The 27093-nt window shown below is 46.2% G+C and overlaps 1 protein-coding gene across 1 annotated transcript; it reads left to right on the top strand.

Annotated features, from left to right (window-relative positions):
* On the top strand, positions 1 to 27093 carry LOC146869352 (keratin, type I cytoskeletal 12-like). The gene is made up of 8 exons (XM_085651262.1): positions 1 to 700; positions 3389 to 3471; positions 9575 to 9731; positions 11639 to 11797; positions 12071 to 12196; positions 22968 to 23185; positions 23297 to 23322; positions 26467 to 27093. Exons 1-8 carry the CDS (start codon positions 74 to 76, stop codon positions 26568 to 26570), a joined length of 1500 nt encoding a protein of 499 aa, XP_085507388.1. The 5' UTR covers positions 1 to 73; the 3' UTR covers positions 26571 to 27093.

The raw sequence follows: 27093 nt of genomic DNA, 5'->3' as shown, positions 1-27093 counted from the left end.
CAACTGCATTGCCAGCACAGTCAGTCGCCTTCCTCGTTTTCACATTGCTGGAAAACAATTCTTCCACGTCATCATGTCTTTGCAACGCAGTAGTGGCTCTACCCGGGTTTCAGTAAGTGGTGGTGGAGCCAGCTTTGGTGGCTTACAAGGCAGCAGTGGAGCAGGTGGTGGTGCAGGTGGTGCTGGCGGCTTTGTTGGTGGTGGATATGCTGGTAGTGTAGGAGGAGGTGGCTTTGGTGGTGGTGGTAGTTTTGGTGGCAGCCAGGTTAGTGGAGGCTTTGGCAGTGGGTATGGTGGTGGTGCAGCAGGAAGTAGCTTTGGTGGTGGTAGTAGTTACGGTGGCGGCCATGTTGGTGGAGGCTTAGGTGGTGGTGCAGGTGGTACTGGTGGCAGCGGATATGGTGGTAGTGCAGGAGGAGGTGGCTTTGGTGGCAGCCAAATTGGTGAGGCATTTGGTGGCGGGGCTGGGGGGAGCATCAGTGGCAGCGAGGGCCTTCTCTCTGGTGGTGAGAAGCAGACTATGCAGAACCTAAACAATCGCCTGGCTACCTATCTGGACAAAGTCAAAGAGCTGGAAAGTGCCAACTTGGAGCTTGAAAATAAAATCAAGGACTGGTATGAGAAGCACCATAAAGGAGGTACCTCAGGAGCTCAAGACTATAGTAAATATTATTTGATAATTGCAGAGCTCCAAAAACAGGTAAGGAAACCATCTATTATCACTGAACACAAATCATGCCCTGAGAGAATGTGTGTGTTGCATTTGGTGTACGAGATACATATTTAAAGGTGTTGGAATGCATTTTAGATTAAAAAAAACATATCTATTCCCATGCCATTCTCTGCCACATTGAGTTCACTTCCTTCTAAATGAGTTGCACTCCCAAAATTTCAAATTCATCCTTGCCAGCACCTTCAGGTAAAATATAAAATGCAAAAGACCTTTTGTTCCCGGATCAGATGGATCCTTTTTCCCTCGTACAGGGAAAAAACAAACAAACCGACTTCATCCCCTAAAGTGCCTATTCTCGGTTTGTGTTGCTTGTGTGGAAGGGCACTCTTGTCCCCTATTTCTTCATCTTCACTCTTCCTCCCTCTTCGGATACAAAAGTCGGGTAACGCCCTGTTTCATTCTTGTCCCCACTTTTTCATCAAAATAAGAAAGAAAGAAATCTATTGAAATGTAGAAAAAATGACAAATACCACGGAAAACAATCCACATTCATACATTCCCATTAACAAAAGGTCTAAACGTACATTACAGTTTATTTCTATCAGCAAGGAGCACTTTCCCAGCAGCACAGCGATGCTTTTGCTTGCTATGAAAAGATAGCGTTGCGGGCCCGCAGCCGGCCCGTGGGAACCTAGAAGGTGGGGAGCAAGAACAAGAGACCGTTCTGTGTCAGTGTGTCTTGTTTTCGCCTGTCAGATTCCATCTGACAGCGGTGAGTTTTTGGATACCGAGGCGATAGCCTCATTACTCCACATTAATTTTTGAGTTTTTTAGTCGCTGTTTCGGTTGTCTTATTGATGTGACGCTTTGTCACAGTTGAGGTTGGATCACAAGGTCAGCGCTGTGAAAGGCCGCAGGTTGCGGTCAATATGGTTTGCGGAAGTGTCAGCAAGTTTTATCGCAGAGTTTTATCGCAGAGTCTTGTATTAGTCTGCCAAATGTCTTCTGGCGGTGATGAGCTTTTGATGGCTGCCGCGGCGGTTGCCTTCTGACAGTGATGAGTTTTGGGTACCTGCCGGGGCGATTTGCCCTCAGGCAGTGATGGGTTTTTTGGATGCTGTGTTGTTGTTTCAATTTCACAAGTTTAGCGCTTCGATGGGCCTCGGGTAGCGGTCAAATGGGTTCGTAGAAATGTCTGCAAGTTTCCTGATCAGTGGGTTATCTTTTTGATCCAGTCCTTTGTAGAATGTCATGTTGAGTTTGCGGAGATGGTCGTCCCACATCTCAACGCCTAGGTCTCTGTGGAGGTCTGCTGTTCTTGTGAAAAGTGGAGCACCTGCTGCAATCCGTAAGGCCCTGCTCTGTAGTCTCTGCAGGTCATTCAGAAGCTGCGGGCGGCAGCCACTCCAAACTGGTGCAGCGTACGTCATGGTTGGCCGAATTATTGCGGTGATTACTCGCACCTTGCTCTGCAAGGGCATCGACTTGGTCTTCAGGAGTGGGTATAGTGCAGACAGTTTTGTTGCTGCTTTCTGGCAGGTCTTCTCTATGTGGTTTCTCCATGTGAGTTTAGAGTCCAGAGTCACCCCCAGGTAGGAGCAAGAGACCGTTCTGCTCCCCACCGCCCCTTTTAAAGTGGGGGCCCAGGCCGACCGGCTGAGACCAGTCAGCCTGGACGCCCACCAAACGTTTCTGCGCCGGAAGCACTGAAGTGCTTTCGGCGTCCCTAACACCCTCCTCTATTCGCCTGACGCGGGGGAGGGGGGGGAGGAGAAAGAAAACCACGCGCGTCACTGGATGACGCGGCCTCCCCTTCCCCCCCCTTTGCGGATGCCGGGGACGGGTGCCACCGCCATAATGGCGGCGCGCTCCATTCGGCCCGCGCCTATTTCATTCTTGAGTGAAGTGCAAAGCTTCAACATCTACACTTAGAGATTATCATTGGGCGATGAATGAGTGAAGAATTTATGCAATGTTAACTTCAAAGGTTACTCTCGAAAACATACACAGTAACTTGGGAGAATTCCATAGTTACAAGTGGAAAATGTGTTCGCAATGTAAGCGAAATGTCTTAAAAAATCAGGACATTTGGCATGGCTGGAAACTAAGTACTTTTCACTAGATACTATTCACTAGTGTAGCCTTTTGCTCTAGTTTTTTTTGGCCATTCGTCTAGGTGTTATTTAGAATTAGAGGATGACCCCATGTGACTGGGACGTTGTTTGTTTTCTTCTTCTTTCAAATGAATGCATCGTGGGAGTTGTAGTTTTGGCTTGTTTCAATTGAATCACATGGAGTAATGTTCCTAATTACAAGAGGTTTTTATTAATAAATTGGAGCCTCAGTGTGCTTGTGATCTGGTGCCATACAGTATAGCATGGGTTTCAGGTGCATGTCTAGGTGGGTTAATATAACCTCTGACTATGCGAGTGAGTTCCATGCAGATGCTTATTCATAAATGACTCGTCCATGGATAGCTCTAGATATTATATCCTCACCCTTAAATGATCTTGTGGAGTATGGCAGGTAAGTAGATGTTGAAGCATGAAGAGGGCCGGGTGGGCAATCATCTGCGAGCTCCTGAAAGCAGTAGCATTGTTGTTGTGTTTCGTAATTTGCAGATTTTAATAAGTCACTGTATATTTGTCATATCGTGACTGTCCACATCAGCAGGTGTACCCTAACCCTCTCTCTCGGTATTTTGCCGCCCTCCAGATCATTGCTGCATCTACTGATAACGCCAGGATTGTCCTGCAGATTGACAATGCTAGACTGGCCGCTGAGGACTTCAAACTTAAGTGAGTCAGAAGATCTACGTAATGCGTGCTGTGGTCGCAAAGAGCGCGATACCTCTAACTCTCAATAATCACATAGCCCAAGAAACAAAGGTCAGGTCACTAATTTAAAAGGAGATTGATTGGATGTCGAATGACAGAAATTATTTTTGCTTCTTCTGCCTATAAATGTTTAGCCACCGTTTTCCCGCAACAGGAACTAACTCCATCTTAATCAGGATTGGATTGTACAAAGTGCTCAAGTAGTGCAAATAGTAACTGAGGAGCATTAGGGCTAGCCAGGGATGGAAGCTGCTATACCTGATTTGTTATGCACTGCACTTGCTGTAGGGTCCGAGGCAGTCAAAATATTGGGCATGACCAGAAAACAAAGAGGACTCAAGAAAGCCCTGTTACTTACCAAGTCTTGAGCCTCCTCCATGTTCCAAACTTATACAAGAATGATGTTTACATCTAATCCAGCTGAAGCCATCTCTAGATTAGTAGATCAGGCCGAATCATTTGGAGAAATTTCGGGATACAAAATAAATAAAGATAAGACCGAGATTATGGAATGGAATCAAGATGTGGGGACACAAGGGGTTAATCTCTGTATGAGATATCTGGGGATCCATCTGACCCAGAAAATTGGCGATCTATCGAAAATCAATCTGACTAGCGTCTCCAAGGAGGTCTGTGGTCTGCTGCAGCGATGGTCAGGTCTCCCTCTAAATATTTTTGGAAGGGTTAATTTGATAAAAATGATTATTTTACCAAAAATAACTTTCCTATTCAATACAATCCCGCAATCTTTTATGACACCAGATATTGCGAAATTGCAAGGGAAAATTGGCTCTTTTATATGGAATGCTAAGTCTCCTAGAATCTCCTGGAAAAAGCTTCGGAGAAGTCTATAAATGGGCGGTCTAGCTCTACCAGATCTATTCACTTACTGTCACTCATTTCATTTTAAAAACTTTAGAATAATGGCCAATAAGAGGGATGTTTCTTCATTGGGTTTATTGTTTCAGGCTTTGTTGCATGACATCCCCCAGGGCCAAGAGTTTTTTCTTTTCAAATTCGGGGATCCGAAGTTTTATAAAAAGGTTAGGCTTAAGATTCTGGGTGCTGCCTTGAAGAATTGGCTATACATCAGGAAAAGTCTTAAAATCCCCTACTATGCACCCCTAGGCCCCAATTTGGGATCCCCCCGGTACCCCTGACTGCCTTAATGATCAACTGTCCCGGCCCTTAAAAACGGCAGGCATATTTTGCTGGGGCGATTTGCAGAAAGACTCACAGCTCTTGAGCTGGGAATCCCTCTCGGGGTTGACAGGGGGGACACTCACTAGATTTAAGTATTATCAGTTGTCAGGATGGTGGGCAACGAAATCCTGGGAATGTGAACTCAATTCTAAGTTTGATTCTGTCTCAAGGAGGGGGGGGTGGAAACGGGAGGTCTCCTTTTGGTACTGGGCCCTTCTAGAAACCGGAGGAGTGACTGAATCTGAACTCCCAAAACTTTGGGCCAATGCCATTACGTTCAACCCCAATGAATTCAAGAGTATTTGGAGAGACTCCTTTACTATGTTACAGGCAGTTGTTAAACCCGCAGCACTGAAAAGAAACCATCTATATACCACACATAGGGTATATTTAACACCTAGAAAACTAGCGTAGGTCACAGGTGTAGAATATTACTGCCCCAGGAGTAAGCATCCGGCTGCGGACGACCTCCATATGTTTATGGACTGCCCGAAGATCTCCAATTATTGGATGGAGATACATGAATTTTTGGAGGATGTGCTACATCAACAAGTGGAGATCACCCCGGGGACTGTCTTTTTTGGTCTTACGACAGACTACAATCTTAATGATTTAGTTTCTAAATTCATCTTCTATGTCATTATTCTGGCAAGGCGTGAGATATGCAGGGCATGGAAAGATGTAAATCCCCCAACTTTTACAGAATGTTTGAAACATATAATCTTCACCAGTGAATCAGATATGACCTGTGACAGTACAAGCTACAATAAGATTTGGGTGGCGTTAGTCACATGGCGAAATAGGTAATGGTGGTCCTATGATTTTGCCCGGGCACTGTTGGTTCTTAGTCTCCATAGTAACACTGGATTCCATCAGTAGTGTGAACTGGAGAGGACTGGGAAAACAGTATCAGCTTGTGGGCTTCTCTTCACTCCCCACTCTCAGTACGGGCCTTGAAGTATGGATTGGAATAGGTTGGCCGGTTGAGAGAGGGGGTGTCCTGTTTCCCATCAAGAATGCCATCCACGGTGTATGAGGACAAAAAAAAATAAAAAAAATGGGCCAATTGTACTCTATCCCGGTGCCCACCTAAACACATACATAACCCATAGATAGGCATGCATTGCAATCATATACATCTTGCTTGCGCATGTTAATGTTTATAAGATTATATTTGGATGCCCTGTCAACACAACATCTCAAATAGGCATCTGTTAATACCAGAAGAAGTGTGGCTGACTAACAGCCCTTCTTGCGTTGCTGATGCTGACAAGGTGTTTGCGCGCCCCGCCCAACGATAATCATGGACTTCTTAGCATAGATCCTACCACCATCGATGCTGCATAGGCCATCCAAACATGTCCACGACGTAGGCATGCCAAACCAGTGCTTAGGTAAAAGTGCTGATGCCACAGCTGCCATCTTAGAATTGGAGCAGGAAAGAGAGGCATAGCCTGATGCTACAAAATCCACAAAGGGTAATCCCAGAAAAACGATTTTAGGTTCAGGAGAAGGGTAATTAGATAATAAATATGTCTCAAGGACTCCTGCTCAACCTTTATCACTTCTAAGCAACAAAACCACCTGCCAACTATGACAAATGACTCAAACTTTTATCAAAAATAACACTTTTTATTTTTCATTCGAAAAAGCAATATAAAAATCTCTTTACAAAATTCATAACAAGTAAAAACGTAAAAAATGTATTTGACATTATTCAACTGAGATATTACCATTAACCCCATAACCTTATTTCACTCACACCTCAGTCATAAGGCCATGCATACCTCCAGCATTCATTAAAAATCAGTTTATATTCTGCATTACTGCGACACAAATGAATCATGCTCCGTGGACCACACAGACAGATGGCGCTGAAGCGCGTTGTGGTGGTATCACTCTATTTTATTGCATACCTCCAGCATTCATTAAAAATCAGAACAGGTCAATATGCCCATTCTAACCTGTTGGGAGCGGTTTATATTCTGCATCACTGCGACACAAATGAATCACGCACTGTGGACCACACAGACAGGTGGCGCTGAAGCGCGTTGTGGTGGTATCACTCTATTTTATTGCATACCTCCAGCATTCATTAAAAATCAGAACAGGTCAATATGCCCATTCTAACCTGTTGGGAGCGGTTTATATTCTGCATCACTGCGACACAAATGAATCATGCTCCGTGGACCACACAGACAGGGGTCGCAGACGCGCGTTATGGTGTTATCATTCTATTTTATTGCATACCTCCAGCATTCATTAAAAATCAGAACAGGTCAATATGCCCTTAATAACCTGCCGGGAGCAGTTTATATTCTGCATCACTGCAACACAAATAAATCACGCACTGTGGACCACACAGACAGGGGTCGATGACGTGCGTTGTACTGGTATCATTCTATTTTATTGCATACCTCCAGCATTAAAAATCAGAACAGGTCAATATGCCCATTCTAACCTGCTAGGAGCGGGTTATATTCTGCATTACTGCGACACAAATGAATCATGCTCTGTGGACCACACAGACAGAGGGCGCTGACGTGCGTTGTGGTGGTATCATTCTATTTTATTGCATACCTCCAGCATTCATTAAAAATCAGAACAGGTCAATATGCCCTTAATAATCTGCCGGGAGCAGTTTATATTCTGCATCACTGCGACACAAATGAATCATGCTCCGTGGACCAACAGACGGGTCGATGACGCGCGTTGTGGTGGTATCATTCTATTTTATTGCATACCTCCAGCATTCATTAAAAATCAGAACAGGTCAATATGCCCTTAATAACCTGCCGGGAGCAGTTTATATTCTTCTGCCTCACTGCGACACAAATAAATCACGCACTGTGGACCACACAGACAGGGGTCGCTGACGCGCGTTGTACTGGTATCATTCTATTTTATTGCATACCTCTAGCATTCATTAAAAATCAGAACAGGTCAATATGCCCATTCTAACCTGCTAGGAGTGGGTTATATTCTGCATTACTGCGACAAAAATGAATCACGCTCTGTGGACCAGACAGACAGGGGTCGCTGACGCGCGTTGTGGTGGTATCATTCTATTTTATTGCCACCTTCTTCGGGATTAGCTATTATTAAATTGATGCTACGTCATCTAGTGCCAGACAACATCCCCTTGAACTGCATCTTTACTTTGGAGTTCCAGGGGAGGGTTTGCATTATGATGCAACGGTTCAAACTGATGTGCTCTGGACCTCCCCTTCATGTTGTCGCTGTCCAGAAACTGAGTGTGTCATACATATTTATATATTGCTTTGACCCACTTTGTATTAATGTTATTCAATTACATCACTCATAACATGTTCATTGACATAATTGATGGCATCACTTGGTGACATCATCCACTAATCTGTTATTCAATTTACACTGTAAGTCAGTACAACCTGTGCAATGCTAAAAAATTGTTTTTTTGGCTGATCCCGCAGTAGTTATGCAGATCACAAAACCCCCCCAAAACATTTTTCGAAAAAATCTTTCCTCAACTCCATAAAACCACTAAGGGGTCATGGTATCCCTAACCTGCCCCCCTAAATCGTTTTTGTAAAATATTTTCAGGACAAGTCCTGTAATGGCTGCCGCAATGTTTTTGTTCATGTTGCGGTCAGCCAATCAGAGCACACACTTTAAGAAAGCCCCCTTTGCCAATCTGATGGCTTGATTTAAACTGATGAATGGATTAATACAAAATCAAAAAAATCTTGCTTTCTCAGAAATAATCTACCACCGCTCCGCCCTCTCCCCAAATTTGGTATAATTCTGTTCAGCATTTTGGCTGAAGCGCTGTCTAAAAATTCCATCTGAAATTGCATGGGGAAAAGTAATAAATCTCCAAAATAGTTCCTTGGCTCCCCCCTCTGGCTAGCCACATCGTGGTTCATGCAGCTGTCTTGCCTACTGCAAATCTTCCTTTTTAGGAGCTTCCAAAAATGTCTTGAAGAAGCTCAAGCGTATTCAAAACATGGCTGCTAAAATTGCTGAGTCTACCTAGTTCTTCTTCTGCCTCAGCTATTCTTGACTGTAATGCTTACCAGTGGTTAAAAGAGTTTCTTCCAAATCTCTCAAGCTACCCCTATTTACCTCAACAACAAATTTAGGTTCTGTTCTGCCACTAGGCATCTGTGGATAGCTTACAACTGACTGACACACACTGGTGGGTTAAGGTTCCAACTGCACACACCAATGTGTGACCTAAAATTCACAGGCTGGAACTCAGTCAAGGATGACTCAGCCTACCATCACTCTCTAGCCAATAAAATGAATAACATCAATGTGGGCAAGATTACCAGTTATTTCAAGCAACTATACACAAGTGGCAATTTCCAGCCATAATATGAAGCTGTGACTAGCTGTTTTCACACAGATTTATATAACATGTATGAAAAGGTCACCAGGCGGGTGAAAAAATAAACATTTATTAATTTCTGCAGTTTTTCAAAATTTTGTTTATGGCTATAGGGGTATCCTCTTGCACTTTTTGTGAGGTATCTTAGTGCTGTGATGTTAAGTAATGTTGTATGTGCAGCTCTCTGCTACCTCCAGGCTCAGACATGTTTTACAAATATGTCTAAATACTGTTTCTGATGCTGAATGTAATAAAACACTCCTATTACGCTGTTAAAACAGGAGGTGGGTACATTGACCACAGGTCTGACACAAGGCTAAGGCAAAGTTGGCAATTTGCATCTGGGGAGGATGAGTGCCCAGAGAACAAAGGTCCTTTGTTGCAGTATGGTGCCTCTTTGTAGCTACTTGACATTGCACCATACGGCAAATGTTCACAAACACTTCACCGACCATCGTTGACAGCCGCATCAATCTCGGCATGTTTGCACAGGTATGAGAATGAGTTACATATGCACCAGAGCGTGACGGCCGATACCACTGGACTGCGGAAGGTGCTGGACGAGTTGACCTCGTCCAAGTCGGACCTTGAGGGACAAGTCGAGAGCCTGCAAGAGGAGCTGGCTTCCCTAAAGAAGAACCACGAACAGGTAAGTTTTGATTCTAAAGCTAGACAAAGGAAATGGCAAACTATAGAGGCATTCATAACCAAGGTTAGTGGTGAACTCTTGCATTTAATAGGATGGCATGGCATCTGCGAGGCCCTTTCTATCAACTTCAGATTTGCAAATTACGAAGAACTCAAATTATAGTGGTGCTTTGATTATATAGAGTGATAGCAATGTCAGGAAATTCAATAGAAAGCATAGTAATTTTAGGGTGTAATATTACCCTAGAATGGAGTAATGATGTGTATGAGAAAATCCCAATCAAGAAAAGGCAAGTGGGAGCGCCACGCTGAAGTTCGCATTGAAAGTTGGGGCTCACATTGAAACTTGAAAGTTTGTAAGAAATCCCCGACTCCTCCTCACCTTAAAATGATTGGAGAATTAGGGCATCATTTAAAATGGGGGCAGAAATGTGATGGAGTACCCTCTCTCACAAACTGATAGTTCACTGCACTATTTAGAGCCAGGCACACCGCCATGTTTTTGTTGGCGGTAACTCCACTGGCTCTCCCAGCAGAAACTTCACTTTAACTGCTCGGTGCACTCAAGCTGTAAGTGCAAGCACATCACAGCAGCTGCACTATTTAGAGCAGACTGACCAAAGAACAGTTTTTTTCTGCTTGGGATCACAATGGAAAACCTGGTGGTCCTACACAGAACAAAAGAAAAATGACTCCCACTACTTGGGAGTCAGATTGTCAGGGGTAGTAGTATTTTGCTTTGCGAAAAGAAACTCCTGCTTTGGGCTAAAAAAAAAAACCTACGCTAAGCAGCCCCATTAAACACGGAGGCCAGTTAGCAAACTATCTGAGCCTTCAGAGGGCACAGAGAACTTTGCAAGCTAGCGGAGATCTCTTAACATGAAGGGTGATAGTCCAACAAGGTGGGAAAGGTAATTATGAGCTTGGCCACCCTGGCGGATAGCGGTCTACTCACCAAACTCTAAATGAGCTCCTAGTCCTGCCAAGGGCAGGAGTAAACACCCCTTAAAACTGGTGCGGGTGGAGAGCAAGGGGTTTATCCATCGGGAACAGGTGTTTTCCCATAGGGAATTTTTTTCTTGAAAAAATGAATTTCATCATGGCACTAAAGCAATGGCGTTTTACATGTATAACATATATAATGGGAATTTAAAATGTCTTCCTAATGTATACCAGTAAACATATTAATATCTCTGCTTTCAAGGTGTACTTCTGGAAAGCTTTACACATTTTAGGAAGTTGTACATCTGCACTGGTACTATGTGGTAGTCATGCAGAGACAGAGTTAAAACTTTAATTCTGGGTATTTGGACGTGGGCATTAAGGTAAGAACTTTTGTCATAGAGAAGATTCTATTATAAGCCCTGAGAAACTTTTCCAACTCAGCTAAAGGTTTCCTGGGTGTGTGTCTGTCCTTTTGTATAGTCTTGGTGAATTTGTGAGAATTTTGATTATCTTCTGTTTGATGAGCCAGTGGATACACAACTAATTTTGTAATATCAAGCTTTTCTGAAAAGCATGGATTCCGTATGAAGCCTTCATATTTAAATTTAGAGATATGTACAGTCCTTTGTACAGGAAAATAACTGTAAATTAAAAATCAAAGATGACGAAGAAACTGGTTTAGACAGTTGTAGTAATGTAAAATTCACCATTTACTAGTGCAAGCAGTAAATTACCGCAGGTGGACTTACCACTGGCAAACTACAAAATGTTGGTAGCAATTCTGCCAAATGTGATTCCACTGATAGCACAGTTACCACATCCACCAGAATCAGTGTATTTATATCATCATCCAGGCTCTAGTTCAGGTCCAAATTCTTATAGACTGGTCCATTTCCAGCACTTGTTTTCTATCCTTTGGATAAACGCTTTTTAATGCCCTCAAAATGCGCTCCTCTCCTATAGGAAATGAAAGGATTCCAGGGGGCCCAAGGACAGCTCAGCGTTGAGATGAATGCCGCCCCAGGCACTGACCTGATGAAGACCCTCAATGACATGCGAGGTCAATACGAGGCGATGGCCGAAAAGAACCGCCAGGATGCAGAAGCAAAGTTCCTGGAGGCGGTGAGTAGGAGAGGGAATCATCACGGTGAAAGTCATCCGGGCAATGTAATAAGATGGATGGTTGATCGGCAAACCTAGACATTTCTCCAAACGTTAATCCCCTCTGTAATGCCAATATCAGTCCCATGGTAGGCTCTGTCCAACATGTCACCCTCTGCCCAGTGTCCAATAGCCATACAGAGACCTCACAGATCATTCCACTCTGATCCCTTGGGTTGGGGATGGGCCTACACTAAATGTCAAGTGGTCACTCCTGCCTATGTTCTCTCTTAGAGCAAACACCTCAAGCAGGAGATTTCTACCGGGGCTGAACAGATGCAGTCAAGCAAGAGCGAGATCTCCGAGCTGAAGCGCTCCCTGCAGTCCTTGGAGATTGAGCTGCAGTCCGCTCTGGCGATGGTAGGTGGTAACAGCTATTCTTTTTCAATATAAAGACACAACACTAGACTATAAATCCTTTCTTCAGTTGTGACCAACCTCCACATATTTCAACTATAAGAGCCAAACTTACATAGTATGAGTTATTTATTCAGAAATGTTATTGCCCAAGAGAGTGATAGCTCTTTTGTCAACACTAGATGAAAGAAAGAGTAAGTCACCTTGCTAGATGTTTGGCATGTGTCCTCCAGGCCACATACAGATCTCTGCAGCCAACACACTATTGTTGTGAAGTCTCATGTTGGTTGTTGTGATGCCAATCAATAGGGACACAGATCAATAGCAACAGAAACATTTTTTGTTATGATCATTATTGTGCTCTTTAGCATGGTTTATGTGTGCTCATTGTGTAATCAATAATTAATTACAAGAAACAGTGGCCCTCAAATGATTTAAATAAAGATGAAAATCAATATAGTCCAGAATCGGTACTATATTCAGGATGTCCAGCCGGACAACCCGTTTAATTCCTCAATAAAACATTGCACATATAAAACAACATAATACTTGTGGGACACAGTCCTGTATCCACTAAGAACAATGGCAATACAAAACACACAAGGACATTTCAGGCAAGACAAAGAAGCTTATTTGCATTATCCAATGTTTTAAGCTTTTTCAAAACAACAAATGCACTTTTTTACGCAATGGATTGATGTGCATGCTGTTTAACTAAGGTCGACGACGTTTCGATCCTGTTAAGAGGATACTAGGATCATCATCAGGACATTAATGTGTACAAGCCTGATTGCAAATGAAATTGCCGTAGTAAGGAGTCCGTATGCACAGCGGGTTCAAAGCCTCGGAGGTGTAAAACGCGCTACACGCGTAAGGGGTGCGGTCCGGCGGTGAAATCAGGAATAAGGGTCTTTGCGTGAAGGACACTGCAGTGAAAGGAACCAAAGGTAGAGTCCAATTGTTGACAATCCAACGGAAATTGTGGCACTGGTTCGTGAAAACGTGACAATGCACGGAATAAGACCAGGTCCTCTGATATGGTGATCCGAGTGTAATCAATGGCAGGAACCTCCTGCTGCTCAAACACTTTACACATTGACTCTAAGTTAGGCCTGACTGCTTTTGAGCCACACTACCAGAGGGTTAAGCACAGGTTCATTTTGGTGACTTTTGTTGTTCACCCTGGCCAGAATTGTGGTTGTTGCCTGAGTGGGACTTTCACCCCTCTCAAATAACAAACTGATTTCTTAGAGTTACAAAATATCACTCTTCAAACATGTGACATTTGGGCTGTAGTATATTTTTCAGACTAAGCTTCTCTCCTTAGTTATAAACTAAAGAAGAGGTAAGTTGCGCAGAGCTGTCGCTGACCAAAACCAGCAACAGTTTTAGGCACAGGCAAATTGCATAGTTTTTATGTCCTTCCCCTTCTAAGCCCTTGTATTACAGTTACATCTCTCTCTCTTTCTCACCTCTGTCTCATTTCTACTTCATATTCTCTTTCTTCTCTGACTGTCTCCCTCTACTTATCCTTGGTTCTACCTGGACTTAACTGTTTATCTCTCTGCTTCTCTTCAGACTCCCATCAGACTTATTCTTTACCTCACCTCCTTCTGTCTACTTTGCCTCTTTTTCTACCTCTCCACCTCTTCCTAGTATCACTTTTCTCTGCTTCAACTCTGCCCATACCATATGTGTCTCTATTTCACCAATCACTAAATACGCACCGTTTTCTTGTCCTCATTTCTCTATCTGCCTCTCTCTCATACTACCTCTATGTCACCTTCACCACACTATACCTCTATTTTTCTGACTCACCTCTCCTTCTATCCCATTCCTCCCTCTGTATTTCACCTCACATCTTCTACCTCACTGTCTCTCTTTCCCTTTCTCTCTACCTACCTCTCCATTTCCATGTAACAACTCGCTCTTTTGCTACCTAAGCTCTAGCTCACCCGTGTGTACCTCACCTATCACTCCCAAATATACCTCTCTCTGTCCCACCTTACAATGTCTCACAACCTCACCTCTTTCTTTACCACCCTGTGCCTACCTCTGTACCTCTACCTCTCTAACCTCTCTCTACCTCAACGTTCTCTATGCCTCACCCCTCTTTCTGCAGCTGTCTGCTCTGTTTCAATCTCACCCCTGTCTCTTCTCTTCCACCTACCTCACCTCTCTCAAAGCTCATATCTCTCTTCCCCTCACCTATCTATGGGGCATATTATCAAGCACGGCGTTAAAATTATCGCCGCTTTAGCGGCAGAAAACTGCCGCTAAAGCGGCGATAATGGGCTGGATAATATGCCGCAGAGAATTCCAATAGAAGCCCATGTTGACATCAGAACATGGGCTTCTATGGGAATTCTCAAGGGCATATTATCAAGCCCATTATCGCCGCTTTAGCGGCAGTTTTTTGCCACTAAAGCGGCGATAATTTTAATGCTGTTTCTTGATAATATGCCCCTATGTCTTTCTTCCAATCTACTTCTCTCTGCCTTTCTCTCACTGCTTTCCCTAACTCAACACTCTTTTCATCACACATCTCTATGTTGTTTCGCTATGTAACTCTCATCTTTCTAATCCTCATCTTTCCCTCACCTCTCAGGATATCTCACATTTCATTCACTACCTTATCTCTGCTCTTTTTCTAGCTCTGTTCCCTGTATATCACCGCTCTAACTGCCATGCTCCTCTTTGAATGCCTTTACCTTCTCTCCCTTGCGATGTTTCTCTGTACCTTTTCTGTTTCAACTCATCCTCTTTACCTCGCTTTCTTTCATCTACTCAACTTATCCATCTCTGTACCTCAAAACATTTGCTAAGCCTCATACTATCTCTATACCTCACCGCTGTTTCTCTGCTTCACCTTCGTCTCTCTACTTCACCTTTTACCTATAGCTCAGCTGTCTTTGCCCATCAGCCCTCTATCCACCTTTCTCTCTGACTCACTAATCTCTTTACCTGACCTCTTTTTACATCTCCCTTCTTTCCACGCCTCTTACTACCCTATGACTCTCTCTTTACCGCACATCTCTATTCTTACCTAACCCCTCGAATATCTCTATCTACCTCATATCTCTTTCTACCTTCCCTCTCTCTCTACCTCATCTCTCTGTGAACTCCACCCTTGAACATTGTGGTAAATGTCCTTATCCCCATATCTAGATTTTTCTATCTCTAAACCCGTATTATCTCTCTGCCTCTTTCTCTCTCTATATCCTCCCCTTCTGTCGTGTTCCCTCGGGTTTCCTCTCCTCAGGATGACGCTGATGCTAAATAGGGTCCACCTCCCATCTGCCCCTAGTCCGGCGGATGTGTTATACACTCGGACGGAGGAGGCAGGTGAGCGAGGGAAGGTAGGACAGGAACGGCAGGGACGGAGATCTGTAAGGAAAAAAAACACTCTGTAAGCTCGGGCCTGCTCTGCCAATCCCCCTCTCTGATCCCCTATGAGTGTAGCTCGCTTACCTGACTTCTCCTCCCTCCTAGTTGTGGGAAATACCAAGGGACTCCCCTTCTTCTTAGGAAAGGAGCAAGGTGGAGTACAGGAAAGACAATGCACCGGGCTAGGTTTCTCCTCAACGGAGTTCGGTATGTTCCGCCCAGCTGGGTGCAATCCCCACGTGAAGACTCCGGAGAGCACTGTCTGTCTCTCGAGGAGTGAATCGTAGGCTGTTGGCAGGATTTGTGGACTCAAGGCGTCGGGACGCTTCCACCCGGAAGACGTCTTGAGGTTAGATTAGGATATCTCGATAGCGCTGCCACTGCTAGGCTCGGAAATCCGGTGAGCCGAGGAGCGCTATATCCTAGAAGTGTAGCTGCCCGGAAATCCTGTGGGCGGAGGTGGTGTTCGCGGCTCCCAGTGGGAGACCGGAATCGAGGAGTAAACCCCTCGCTGGTTAACCCGGAAATCCTTCGGGCGATGGTAGTCGGGTTGCGCTACTACTCGACTCGCGGAGGAGCCGGGAGCCGAGGAACGCTTCGCGGTGTAGGGCGCCTGGTAGTTTCCAAGCGGGAGACGAGGAGAGAGAACCGCCACTCTCTTCTCTCGGAGGAACGGGAAGCTGAGGTGCGTGACAGAGCCACAGGAACAGTCCTGAGGCGCTTCACGCGAGTTTCCCACGAAGGAGGCTTCGGGAAGCCGATACTGCGGGTCTGTTCTCTGGTAAACGAAGAAGCCGTTTCGGGAACGCACGTCTGCACGTACCTTCTCTGACGGGTAACATCCAGGAATAATCGGCGTCTTCCGGAGGGTGTGTCCGTCCTTTATGCTTTCTTGTCTCGTGGTCTATTACGAGACTCAGGGATGGCCGGGATGTCTGGGCCTTGTAGTTCGCTCTCGGGAATGTTCCTTTGTTTACTTCCCGGGTTCCGTAGTGCCCTGCACTCAGCGTCTACCGAGTGCGATCGTGACAGCACATCCCCTCTCACCCCTCACGGGGCGCTGAGCGGGGGACCAGGTTTGTCTGGACACCTGCGATGGAAGGCCGTCACCAGCCGGTCTGCGTGGATCGACGACGCTGGTTCCCAAGAGTTCTCCTCGGGCCCATACCCTTTCCATGCCAGGAGATACCAGAGTTTACCCCGCACCCTTTTGGAGTCCAGCACCCGTTGCACCACGTATTCACGTTCGTGGTGTACCCATATGGGAGCAGGTAGTCTCCGGACGGGGCCGAGCGAGGTTTTGAGCAAAGAGACATGGAATACAGGGTGGATACGTAAATGAGCAGGAAGCTTCAATTGTACAGCCACGGGGTTTACGTGCCGGAGGACCGGATAAGGGCCTATGTATTTCGGGTTGAAAATGCTGGGACGTCTAAATCTTATGTGTTTTGTGGACAGCCATACTCTATCCCCCTTATGGTACACCGGATTGGGTCTGCGACGTTTGTCTGCCTGGTGTTTGTATCTAGCTTTCGCCTCTTGAAGACTTTTGCGTGCCTTTGTGAGGGTTAGACGAAGTGTGGTTAGCCTGTCTTGGACCTCTGGAATGTTGAGATTAGTGTGAGGGAGTTGGAAAGGTGTGAACCTGGGATGGAACCCAGAGGAGAGAAAGTACGGGGTTTGTTGTGTGGAAGAATGTATGGAATCGTTATATGCCACTTCTGCTATCCATAACCAGTCCACCCATGCGTTGGATGCGTGGTCCACATAACACCGGAGATACTGCTTCAGGGTCTGGTTTAGTCTTTCGGTCTGCCCATCGGTCTGTGGATGGAAGCTGGTGGACAAGGATGACTGTATTCCTAGTTTGGCACACCATACCTTTCAAAACCTCGCAGTAAATTGCGACCCCCTGTCCGACACTATACCAAGCGGAAGTCCATGTAGTCGGACGATGTTGACCAGCAGCAGTTTTGCAAGGGCTCCGGCAGTAGGGATCTGTTTACATGCCAGAAAGTGTCCCATTTTGGTAAGGTAGTCGACCACCACGACTATGGCCGTACAGTTCTGGTCTTTCGGTAGTCCAACAATGAAATCCACCGAGATCCTCTCCCAGGGCTTTCGGGGGGTTGGTAGCGGACGCAAGAGGCCTTGTTGCTTGCGATGGTCGGATTTCATTTGGGAGCATACGGTACAATGACTGACCCATAGCAATATGTCGGGCCTGACCGAAGGCCACCAGAAGTTTCTTAGCACTTTCTCAAGGGTTTTCGTTCCTCCCATATGCCCGGCACTGGGTAGTTCATGGCACCACTGGAAGACGAGCTTCCGTAATTTGAGAGAGGGGACCAGTACTTGTGAGCCCCGCATGGGGATGCCGTTTCGGAGGCGCCAGTCTTTGTGCCCTTTCAACCAGGTGATCCAAGAAAACGAGGCGACCCCTCGCTTTACTTCGAGCAGGAAGGATTCCGATTCGGTTCGTCCGATCACTTGTCCAGGTGAGAGGATCGCCTGTTTAGGTTCCACCACCGGGAGTGGGTTCATGTCTTGTCTTGACAAGGCATCTGCCTTGATGTTTTGAGAGCCAGGGAGGTATGTAACAATAAAGTTGTATTCGACAAAAAAAATCATCCATCTACGTTGTCGGGGAGAGAGGTGTCGAGCGGACCTCAGAAAATTGAGGTTTCTGTGATCTGTGAAGACCGTGACTTGATGTTGTGCCCCCATCAGCCAGTGTCACCATTCTAGGAAAGTGTCCCTGATAGCGAGGAGTTCCTTTTCTGAAACAGAGTAGTTCTGTTCGGCGGTGTTCAGTTTCCGGGACATGTAAGCTACTGGGTGGAGGTAGCCTGTCTCCGGATGCCGTTGAGAAAGAACCGCTCCTACTGCTATATCGGAGGCATCTGTTTCCACTAAGAAAGGGAGGTCGGGTTTAGCGTGTCGTAGGATGGGAAGGCCTCCTTGAGTTGTTTGAAGGAACTCTGGGCTTCTGACGACCAGTGAAATGGCACGTTCTTCCTCGTCAGTTTGGTGAGGGGTGAAACCAGTTGCGAAAAGTGGTGAATGAACCGGCGGTAAAAGTTCGAAAAGCCTAGGAAGCTCTGGATGTCCTTGACGGACCTTGGTTGGGGCCATTGTTTTACCGCTTGCACTTTTCGGACGGACATTACCTGTCCGGTGGGGGTCAAATGTACACCGAGGAATTCCACGGTGTCGACGTGGAACTCACACTTCGTGAGCTTGCAATACAGCCGGTGGTTCCGCAACACTTGCAACACTCGTCCCACATGGAGTACATGCTCATCCTGCGTGTTGGAAAATATCAGGATGTCGTCTATGTAGACCACGACAAACCTATCCAGAAAGTCCCGTAGCACCTCGTTGAGGAAGAACTGGAAGGCTGCCGGGGCGTTGCAAAGCCCAAAGGGCATCACTAAATATTCGAAGAGCCCAAACCGCGTTTTAAAGGCGGTTTTCCACTCGTCACCTTCTCTCATTCTCACCAAATGGTATGCCCCTCGGAGGTCCAACTTGGTGTAAATTCGCGCCTCCCGAACCTGTTCCAACAGCACCGGAATCAGTGGTAATGGGTATCTGTTTTTGATCGTTAACGCATTGAGGGCGCGGTAGTCAATGCAACAGCGGAGCTCGCCATTGGCCTTCGGAATAAAGAAGAGTGGCGAAGCGGCAGGGGACCGTGAGGGACGTATGAAACCCAGCTTTAAGTAGGTGTCCAGATACTCTCGTAGGTGGGTGGTCTCGGGCCCGGTGAGGGCATAGATTCTGCCACACGGGATTACCGCACCGGGAACCAAATCGATGCGGCAGTCGTACTCCCGATGAGGGGGTAGTTCCTCTGCTTTTTGAACGTTGAACACGTCTTGATACGATAGGTACCAAGTGGGGAGCGTGACGTCCTTCTCTGCGGCCGTGGCGATATGTTGAGCTAGGGTAGAACCTGTGTCTTGATAATGCGCATCTCCGACGCATCGATGGAGACAGAAAGAGGAATGGAACGAGATGGTATTCGTAGACCACTCAATCGTTGGTTCATGTTTACGTAACCAGGGTAACCCAAGTATGAGATTGCATCGGGGGGCTTGAATGATGTTAAACTGTAGCCACTCGCCGTGGTCATTCCCTATGGTTATCCAGAGAAACGGAGTAACATATCGTATGGGCCCAGACTCCAGTTCTTTCCCATCGACTGCAAAGACGCGTGCAGGTGGCTCTTTGAGGGTTAGCTGAATTCCGAGTTTGTCTGCTTCTACCTTATCCAGAAAACATCCCGTAGCCCCGGAGTCAACCATGGCTCGTATGGTTCGTGTGCGTTGGTTGATTACCGCCTTCAGAGAGATAAAGAAGTGGTCAGGATCTTGCACCTTGTCGGATTCCATACAAGGGATGAAGTGTGGGCTTGACGGCTTCCCTCCCTGGTCCTTCAAGCTTTGTCGTTTCCCGTAGCCCCGTCGTCGGTGGAGAGTGCTGCTTGTCCGGAACGTTGTCTGTTCGTCTTTGGTCTAACCGGGCACTCTCGCAGGAAGTGGCCTTTTTTACCGCAGTACAAACAGAGACCTTGTTTGCGGCGATGGTCACGTTCGCTCACAGTCAACGAAGCCCGGACAGTCCCTATTTCCATAGGGTCGGATCTGGGACCCGCGTGTTCGGGAGCTCGGTTATTGTCATATGAGGAAAACGTCTTGTCTCTCTGTTTGGGATCTCCCTTTCTTTCTCGGAGACGATGTTCCAACCGAGAGGCCAGCTCTATCATGGCGGAGCAGGTCAGGGGTTGAGGATCAATCTGGGCGATGACGTCTTTCAATTCGTCTGTGAGCCCTTGGTAAAAGATGGCAGATTGCTTGGTTTCTGGCCAGTCGGTTTCTGCCACCAACAGACGAAAGCTGTTCATATAGCCTAGGAAGTCATTCGGCTTTTGCCGGAGAGCTAGCAACTCGCGGTCCGCCGAAAAGGTGTCCGCCCGTCGGTCAAAGGTTCCTTCAAATGCGCTGCGGAAGGCGTCCCAATCATACAGCAGAGCTTCGTCCTTGCGGACTATGGGGACTGCCCATTGAGCTGCGTCTCCTGCCAAATATGAGATCAAGAAGGCCACCCGGGCCTGGTTGGTAAGAAACAGTTTTGGTTTGCAGTGGAAGTGAAGCATGATTTGCGTCATGAAGACTTGGACTTTGTGTGTGTCCCCATGAAACCTTTCAGGAGGGGCTAAGGGGACGTGTGCCGGCATTTCTACCACTACCTGAGGGGTCTGTGTGGAAAAAGGGGGGCCTGCATCGAAGGGATTCTTCTGCATACGATCGATACGTGCATGTAAGGCGGCCGTTTCTGACCGAGAAGCGGCCAACTCTACTTGCATCTGGGCTAACGCGGCTAACACGTCCTCTAAAGTGGCCATGGCCGGATCAGCGTGATCGGGAGGAGAATAAATCGTGGGCCGATTATTCTGTCGTGTTCCCTCGGGTTTCCTCTCCTCAGGATGACGCTGATGCTAAATGGGGTCCACCTCCCATCTGCCCCTAGTCCGGCGGATGTGTTATACTCTCGGACGGAGGAGGCAGGTGAGCGAGGGAAAGTAGGACAGGAACGGCAGGGACGGAGATCTGTAAGGAAACAAAACACTCTGTAAGCTCGGGCCTGCTCTGCCAATCCCCCTCTCTGATCCCCTATGAGTTTAGCTCGCTTACCTGACTTCTCCTCCCTTCTAGTTGTGGGAAATACCAAGGGACTCCCCTTCTTCTTAGGAAAGGAGCAAAGTGGAGTACAGGAAAGACAATGCACCGGGCTAGGTTTCTCCTCAACGGAGTTTGGTATGTTCCGCCCAGCTGGGTGCAATCCCCATGTGAAGACTCCGGAGAGCACTGTCTGTCTCTCGAGGAGTGAATCGTAGGCTGTTGGCAGGATTTGTGGACTCAAGGCGTCGGGACGCTTCCACCCGGAAGACGTCTTGAGGTTAGATTAGGATATCTCGATAGCGCTGCCACTGCTAGGCTCGGAAATCCGGTGAGCCGAGGAGCGCTATATCCTAGAAGTGTAGCTGCCCGGAAATCCTGTGGGCGGAGGTGGTGTTCGCGGCTCCCAGTGGGAGACCGGAATCGAGGAGTAAACCCCTCGCTGGTTAACCCGGAAATCCTTCGGGCGATGGTAGTCGGGTTGCGCTACTACTCGACTCGCGGAGGAGCCGGTAGCCGAGGAACGCTTCGCGGTGTAAGGCGCCTGGTAGTTTCCAAGCGGGAGACGAGGAGAGAGAACCGCCACTCTCTTCTCTCGGAGGAACGGGAAGCTGAGGTGCGTGACAGAGCCACAGGAACAGTCCTGAGGCGCTTCACGCGAGTTTCCCACGAAGGAGGCTTCGGGAAGCCGATACTGCGGGTCTGTTCTCTGGTAAACGAAGAAGCCGTTTCGGGAACGCACGTCTGCACGTACCTTCTCTGACGGGTAACATCCAGGAATAATCGGCGTCTTCCGGAGGGTGTGTCCGTCCTTTATGCTTTCTTGTCTCGTGGTTTATTACGAGACTCAGGGATGGCCGGGATGTCTGGGCCTTGTAGTTCGCTCTCGGGAATGTTCCTTTGTTTACTTCCCGGGTTCCGTAGTGCCCGGCACTCAGCGTCTACCGAGTGCGATCGTGACACCTTCTTTGCTCCACCTCTTTGTATCTTTCATTCGGACTAGCTCACCTTTGTCTCTTTACCATACATCTCGCCCTACTTCACCAGCTGGCCTGTCTTATCTTTATCTTTACCACCCTTCTCTCTCTACTTCACCTTTCTTGCTATGCTATTCTCATTACCTCATTGCACTTCTTCTGTCTCCAGCCCCTTTTTTTCTCAATGTGTCATTTACATATAGTCCGGGTACGTTTATTCTGGCAGCCATATTTGTTTAGCACAATATTCAAAACCTGAAATTCCTGCACTATACCAAAGTGATATCCCTTCTCTCTCTACTCATTCTACTGTACTCTACTGCCTCCCCATCCTCCGTTATCCCCTTCATTTCTACACTCTCCTCCTATGCTCATTTATTTCGCCTTCTCTCAACTTCATTACTTTCTCTATCAGTTTTACACCCAATTTCTCCACTTCCTTTAGCCTCCCTCTCCATTCTTTCCTCTCTCCCTCAATCAACTCCCCCTCTCAGTTCTTCCTCTCTCTACTTTCACTTTTCTCCTTCATCTCTCTATTTCATTTTCTTATTTTTCTACCTTTTCTCCAAACAATGAGAACATGTGAAAACAGATAGACGGAAATGTTTACACCATAGCCAAAGCAAGTGCTAATAAGTGCACTGCCCAGTGTTCCTATACGTACAACCTTCCTTATGCTTTATCACAATGTTTCAAAGCCCCCTCCCTTGTCTTGCTCTCTGGCAGAAAAATTCCCTAGAAAGCAACTTAGCAGAAACAGAAGGAAACTACTGCGCCCAGCTTGCACAACTTCAAGTCAAAATCAGCATGGTGGAGGAGCAGCTGGCAGATCTCAGGGGCGATATGGAGCAGCAGATGGCAGAGTATGAGGAACTCTTGGACATCAAGACCAGGCTGGAGAGGGAGATCGAGACCTACCGGCGCCTGCTGGAGGGCGAAGACAGGTATGAATACGTCAGAGCCAGGATCATTCCCACTTTGCAGCTTCTAGGTGCTTGAAAATTGAACCAGTAGAATACACTCACTCATGTGTGTCTCTTTTTGTTTGCTTTCAGTGGTCACAGCTCTCAGCCAAGAAAAGGTGAGTGTCTCTCTTTTGTCTTTGCTTCATGTCCATGCCTTCACAATGGCCTGTTTCTTGCTTCATAATAACACTTGTTGTAGCACTGGAGTGCTACAAAGCACCAAAGGCTCCTAGGAAGCAAACAGCTGCCCCATCAAAGCATCACATCTCCTCTACTGCTATCAGCACACTTTCACTCACACACCCATGTCCTCTGTCACAGGCTCATTCATACTGTCTCCAGGGACACACCATTAATGCTGACGGAGGGGGAGCCGAGAGGATGTGATGAGAGCCTGCGGGCGGGGTTGAAATGAGAAGCTTCGAGTTGCTCGATCTTGGTGGCCCTCAAGTGACCGGGCTTGAATGTCCATCAGGCAGCCCTGCCTAATGTGAACATTAATAAGCCTGGGTGAAATTTCCGTAATGCTGGCATAATCTTGCGCTATTTCACTTGTTACGCAAAATCCCCGAAACGAGGCCCTTACACCATGTGACACAGATTAGCATGGGAGCACATAAAGAATACAAACCACCAGAATGCGATCGACTATTGTTCATGGCACTTGTGATTTTTTCCCTGTTTTGTAGCGTAATGTGTGTCCAAAAGCGCCCAAGGATGCCCATCACAGACAACGAAAGTGCTGAATGCTGCTTTTGGATTTCACCTCATTTCTCGTACATTTTTAAGGAACTTTGCATAACTTCATAAAAGGAAACAACACACATTTTGCACATCCCTAAACATTATCTTTTTATAGGTGCCCTATTTGAACCAGCGGGAGAAGCTATAACATAGAAAGATGCCTGATAAACAGGGAGTTAGGACCACATTTTACTGAATTTAGTAAAGAAACTTAACATCTGAGAGACACCTCCCTGAACAAGAACATCCCCATCCTCAGGGCAGCCCAGTCCATCAGAAGATGCCGAGGTTAAATTAATGGTTATCGCACCCATGTCTTCTGGCTATCCAGGAGTGTGAGCAGCATTGCAAGCTGGCCTCACACTTCCCAACTACCACTATTGCACAGATCTGAGTCCCTCCTCAGCTCTTCTGCTAACTCCGCCATCCCAATACAAGCCTTGCCGAACTTCAGCTCCGTGCTGAACTGCCACCCCTCCATTGACGAATCTGACCAGTGCCTGGGCTTTATTTTGGACAAGACTATGAACCTGCAAATACACCTCAACTCGCATGCAGCGAGAGTACAGCTTTTCCCAGGCTCCCTCAAAACATGAAACCCTCCTGTGCTATTGATGCTGGTCTATGTAACTTCTCATCTTGGAAATCCTACACATCACCTAGCCCTCTCAGCCTGGTGTTACATGCAGGGAGTGGAGTGACACCTCCCACATTAAGATTTGGTCATGTCTCTCTAAGCCTGGTCACTCTTTCTTGAAATCCAACACTGTCTGACAGGGATCTCTCTGTCTACAATGTATCTTGTTTTTCTTCATAAATTAATTAATTCACTTCCATATTCCAAATGTGTGCAGTGAAACACACACAATGGTCCGAAGCTCTGGCCCTAAAAGATCTGATGCCCTAGGAGTCCCTCACTCTCTCACTCATTTACCATACAATAAGGTGCCACCTCCTCAAGCACACACTCATTCTGTTTTACCATGGAGAGTTTCTTAATCATAGGATGGATGTGGAGCTGACCATCACAAATAAAAACTACCTATGAATCCTGAAAGAAAGCCAGTGGACACTGGAGAGGGCCTGATGGTCAGGGTACACGATGGTCGTCTCCGTCTAGGCATATTTGTCAGAGATGTTAGGATGGTCACATGACAAAAGAATGTTTGCATAGAGGACACATGCATTCCCATTAAAATATTCACAAGTGTCTACAAATATTACCATATTATTCACATAAATGTGCATGCACCATATCGATCCGAATGCACATGCTCCAACTATAATGTTTGTCTGATGCACGTGCACCATTTAGAATCTTCAAATTGAGTCCATTCCCAGGTGTATTCTCATGGGGCACGTGCACCAACATTCACATGTTCACCTGCGCCAATAACAGCATATTGACATGAAAGATTGGCAATAAAAATAAAATGATCCCAGGTGGCACCTGCACCAGCTGGAACGTTCCCACGAGGTTCACCCCCTACACGGATCTTCACATGATACACATACTAAAAGATGTCATTGTCACGATACACATATGCACACACATAGAATGATCTCAAGGGCCATGTCATCCAATGAGAATTTCCTCATAAGGCATATGCACCAGTTAACACCATCAGGAACATATACCAATTATAATGTTCACTTGAAGCACTGTATTAGAAAACTCTTATGCACCAGGGTTAGCATGTTTGCATTAAGAGTATGCACTGTTATTAGCACATTCAAGCGAACGGCTGGAAAAAGGAGAACATTTCCATGTAGCCCAGGTACTGAACAAAATGATCACATGAGGCGATGCACCAACCTAGGATACACCAATGGGAACCGTGCAAAAGAAGATGCTTCATGTGACCCATATGCACCATATAGAATGTGCTAATAAAGCACATGCCTGAATGTTAAAAAAAGCCTTCCGATGGACATTCACCAATGTTAACATCTTGACATGACATGTACCAATAACAGTATTTTCAAATAAAGGGCTAACAAAATAATAACAATAATATTTCTATGTGGTACATGAACCAACAAGATCATCCCACACTTACGAATAGAATATTTACATGAGACACAAGCACCCACTGGGATAGCCCCGGGAAGTACAAGCATCCAAAGGGATCTCAACAGGAGGCACATCATGTTTCGATGATTATTGTGCATAAACATTAACATATTCACAGGGAACAAGTGCCCTGGGAACAAAGCCTACTTGAGGAGAATGTAGGATTGCTTTGACCAGTTTCATTTGGAGCACTTCCTGGTTTCAAATGAAATGCTTCTCTGGCCGATTCAGAAGCCTACTTGCCTATCTATGTTCAATGTAGATACACAAATAAATGGATATGTGAGGGGAAAATGGCAATCCTGATTCATGGCTTGATGCAGAATTCCACACTCCATTTGACATGCTCATGGCCCTCTTTGCTTCCCTCCTCATCATTTGTTCTTCAGAGGCATCCTTCCTGTGTTCCATATTTCACCTCCATGTTTCTTCTTCGTTTTAGCCCCAGATAGCGTTAGAAGCCGGGTTGTAAAGACCATCATCCAGAACGTAGTTGATGGCAAAGTGGTTTCGCAAGAGGAGAAACAAAGTGAGCACAAACTGTAGCCAGCACCTGAGTCTCTACCTATGAAATGCTACTCTACAAGGAATCCTTCAACAAGATGCACAACCACGGAGGAGGGACACCTTCTCCTTTCATAATCCAATCCGCATGCTCACAATCCTGCTTTAAAATGGCCATATTCAACTCTGCAAAAATGACCAAAGAATGTTCTGGATCCTTGATTGCACTGATGGACACTTCACCAGCACGTCACGTATCCAAGTAAACGAGACGATACACATGATGAACAAGGAGATACCTTAGATCTCTCTTACGTACTATTGAGCAGCGAAAGGTTGTTCGGATGAAGAATAAGCGAATCACCTGTTACCAACATCTAATAACCTGCACCAATTGTAAGCATCATAAATGTCCTATTTGTAGTACATTCTTGGCTGGGAAGTGGGGCTATTCACTGTAATAAGGTTATTTTTGGAGGGTTTCATCTCTGTCTTGAACAGAAAATGTAAATCTCTACTTTTGTGAAATTAGTATTCAATAAATCTTCTTTCTGAATTCAAACAA

The sequence above is a fragment of the Triturus cristatus genome, chromosome 1_1 (genome assembly GCF_964204655.1).
Source record: "Triturus cristatus chromosome 1_1, aTriCri1.1, whole genome shotgun sequence".
Classification (NCBI taxonomy): Eukaryota; Metazoa; Chordata; class Amphibia; order Caudata; family Salamandridae; genus Triturus; species Triturus cristatus.
This window is presented reverse-complemented; position numbering and strand designations above follow the sequence as displayed.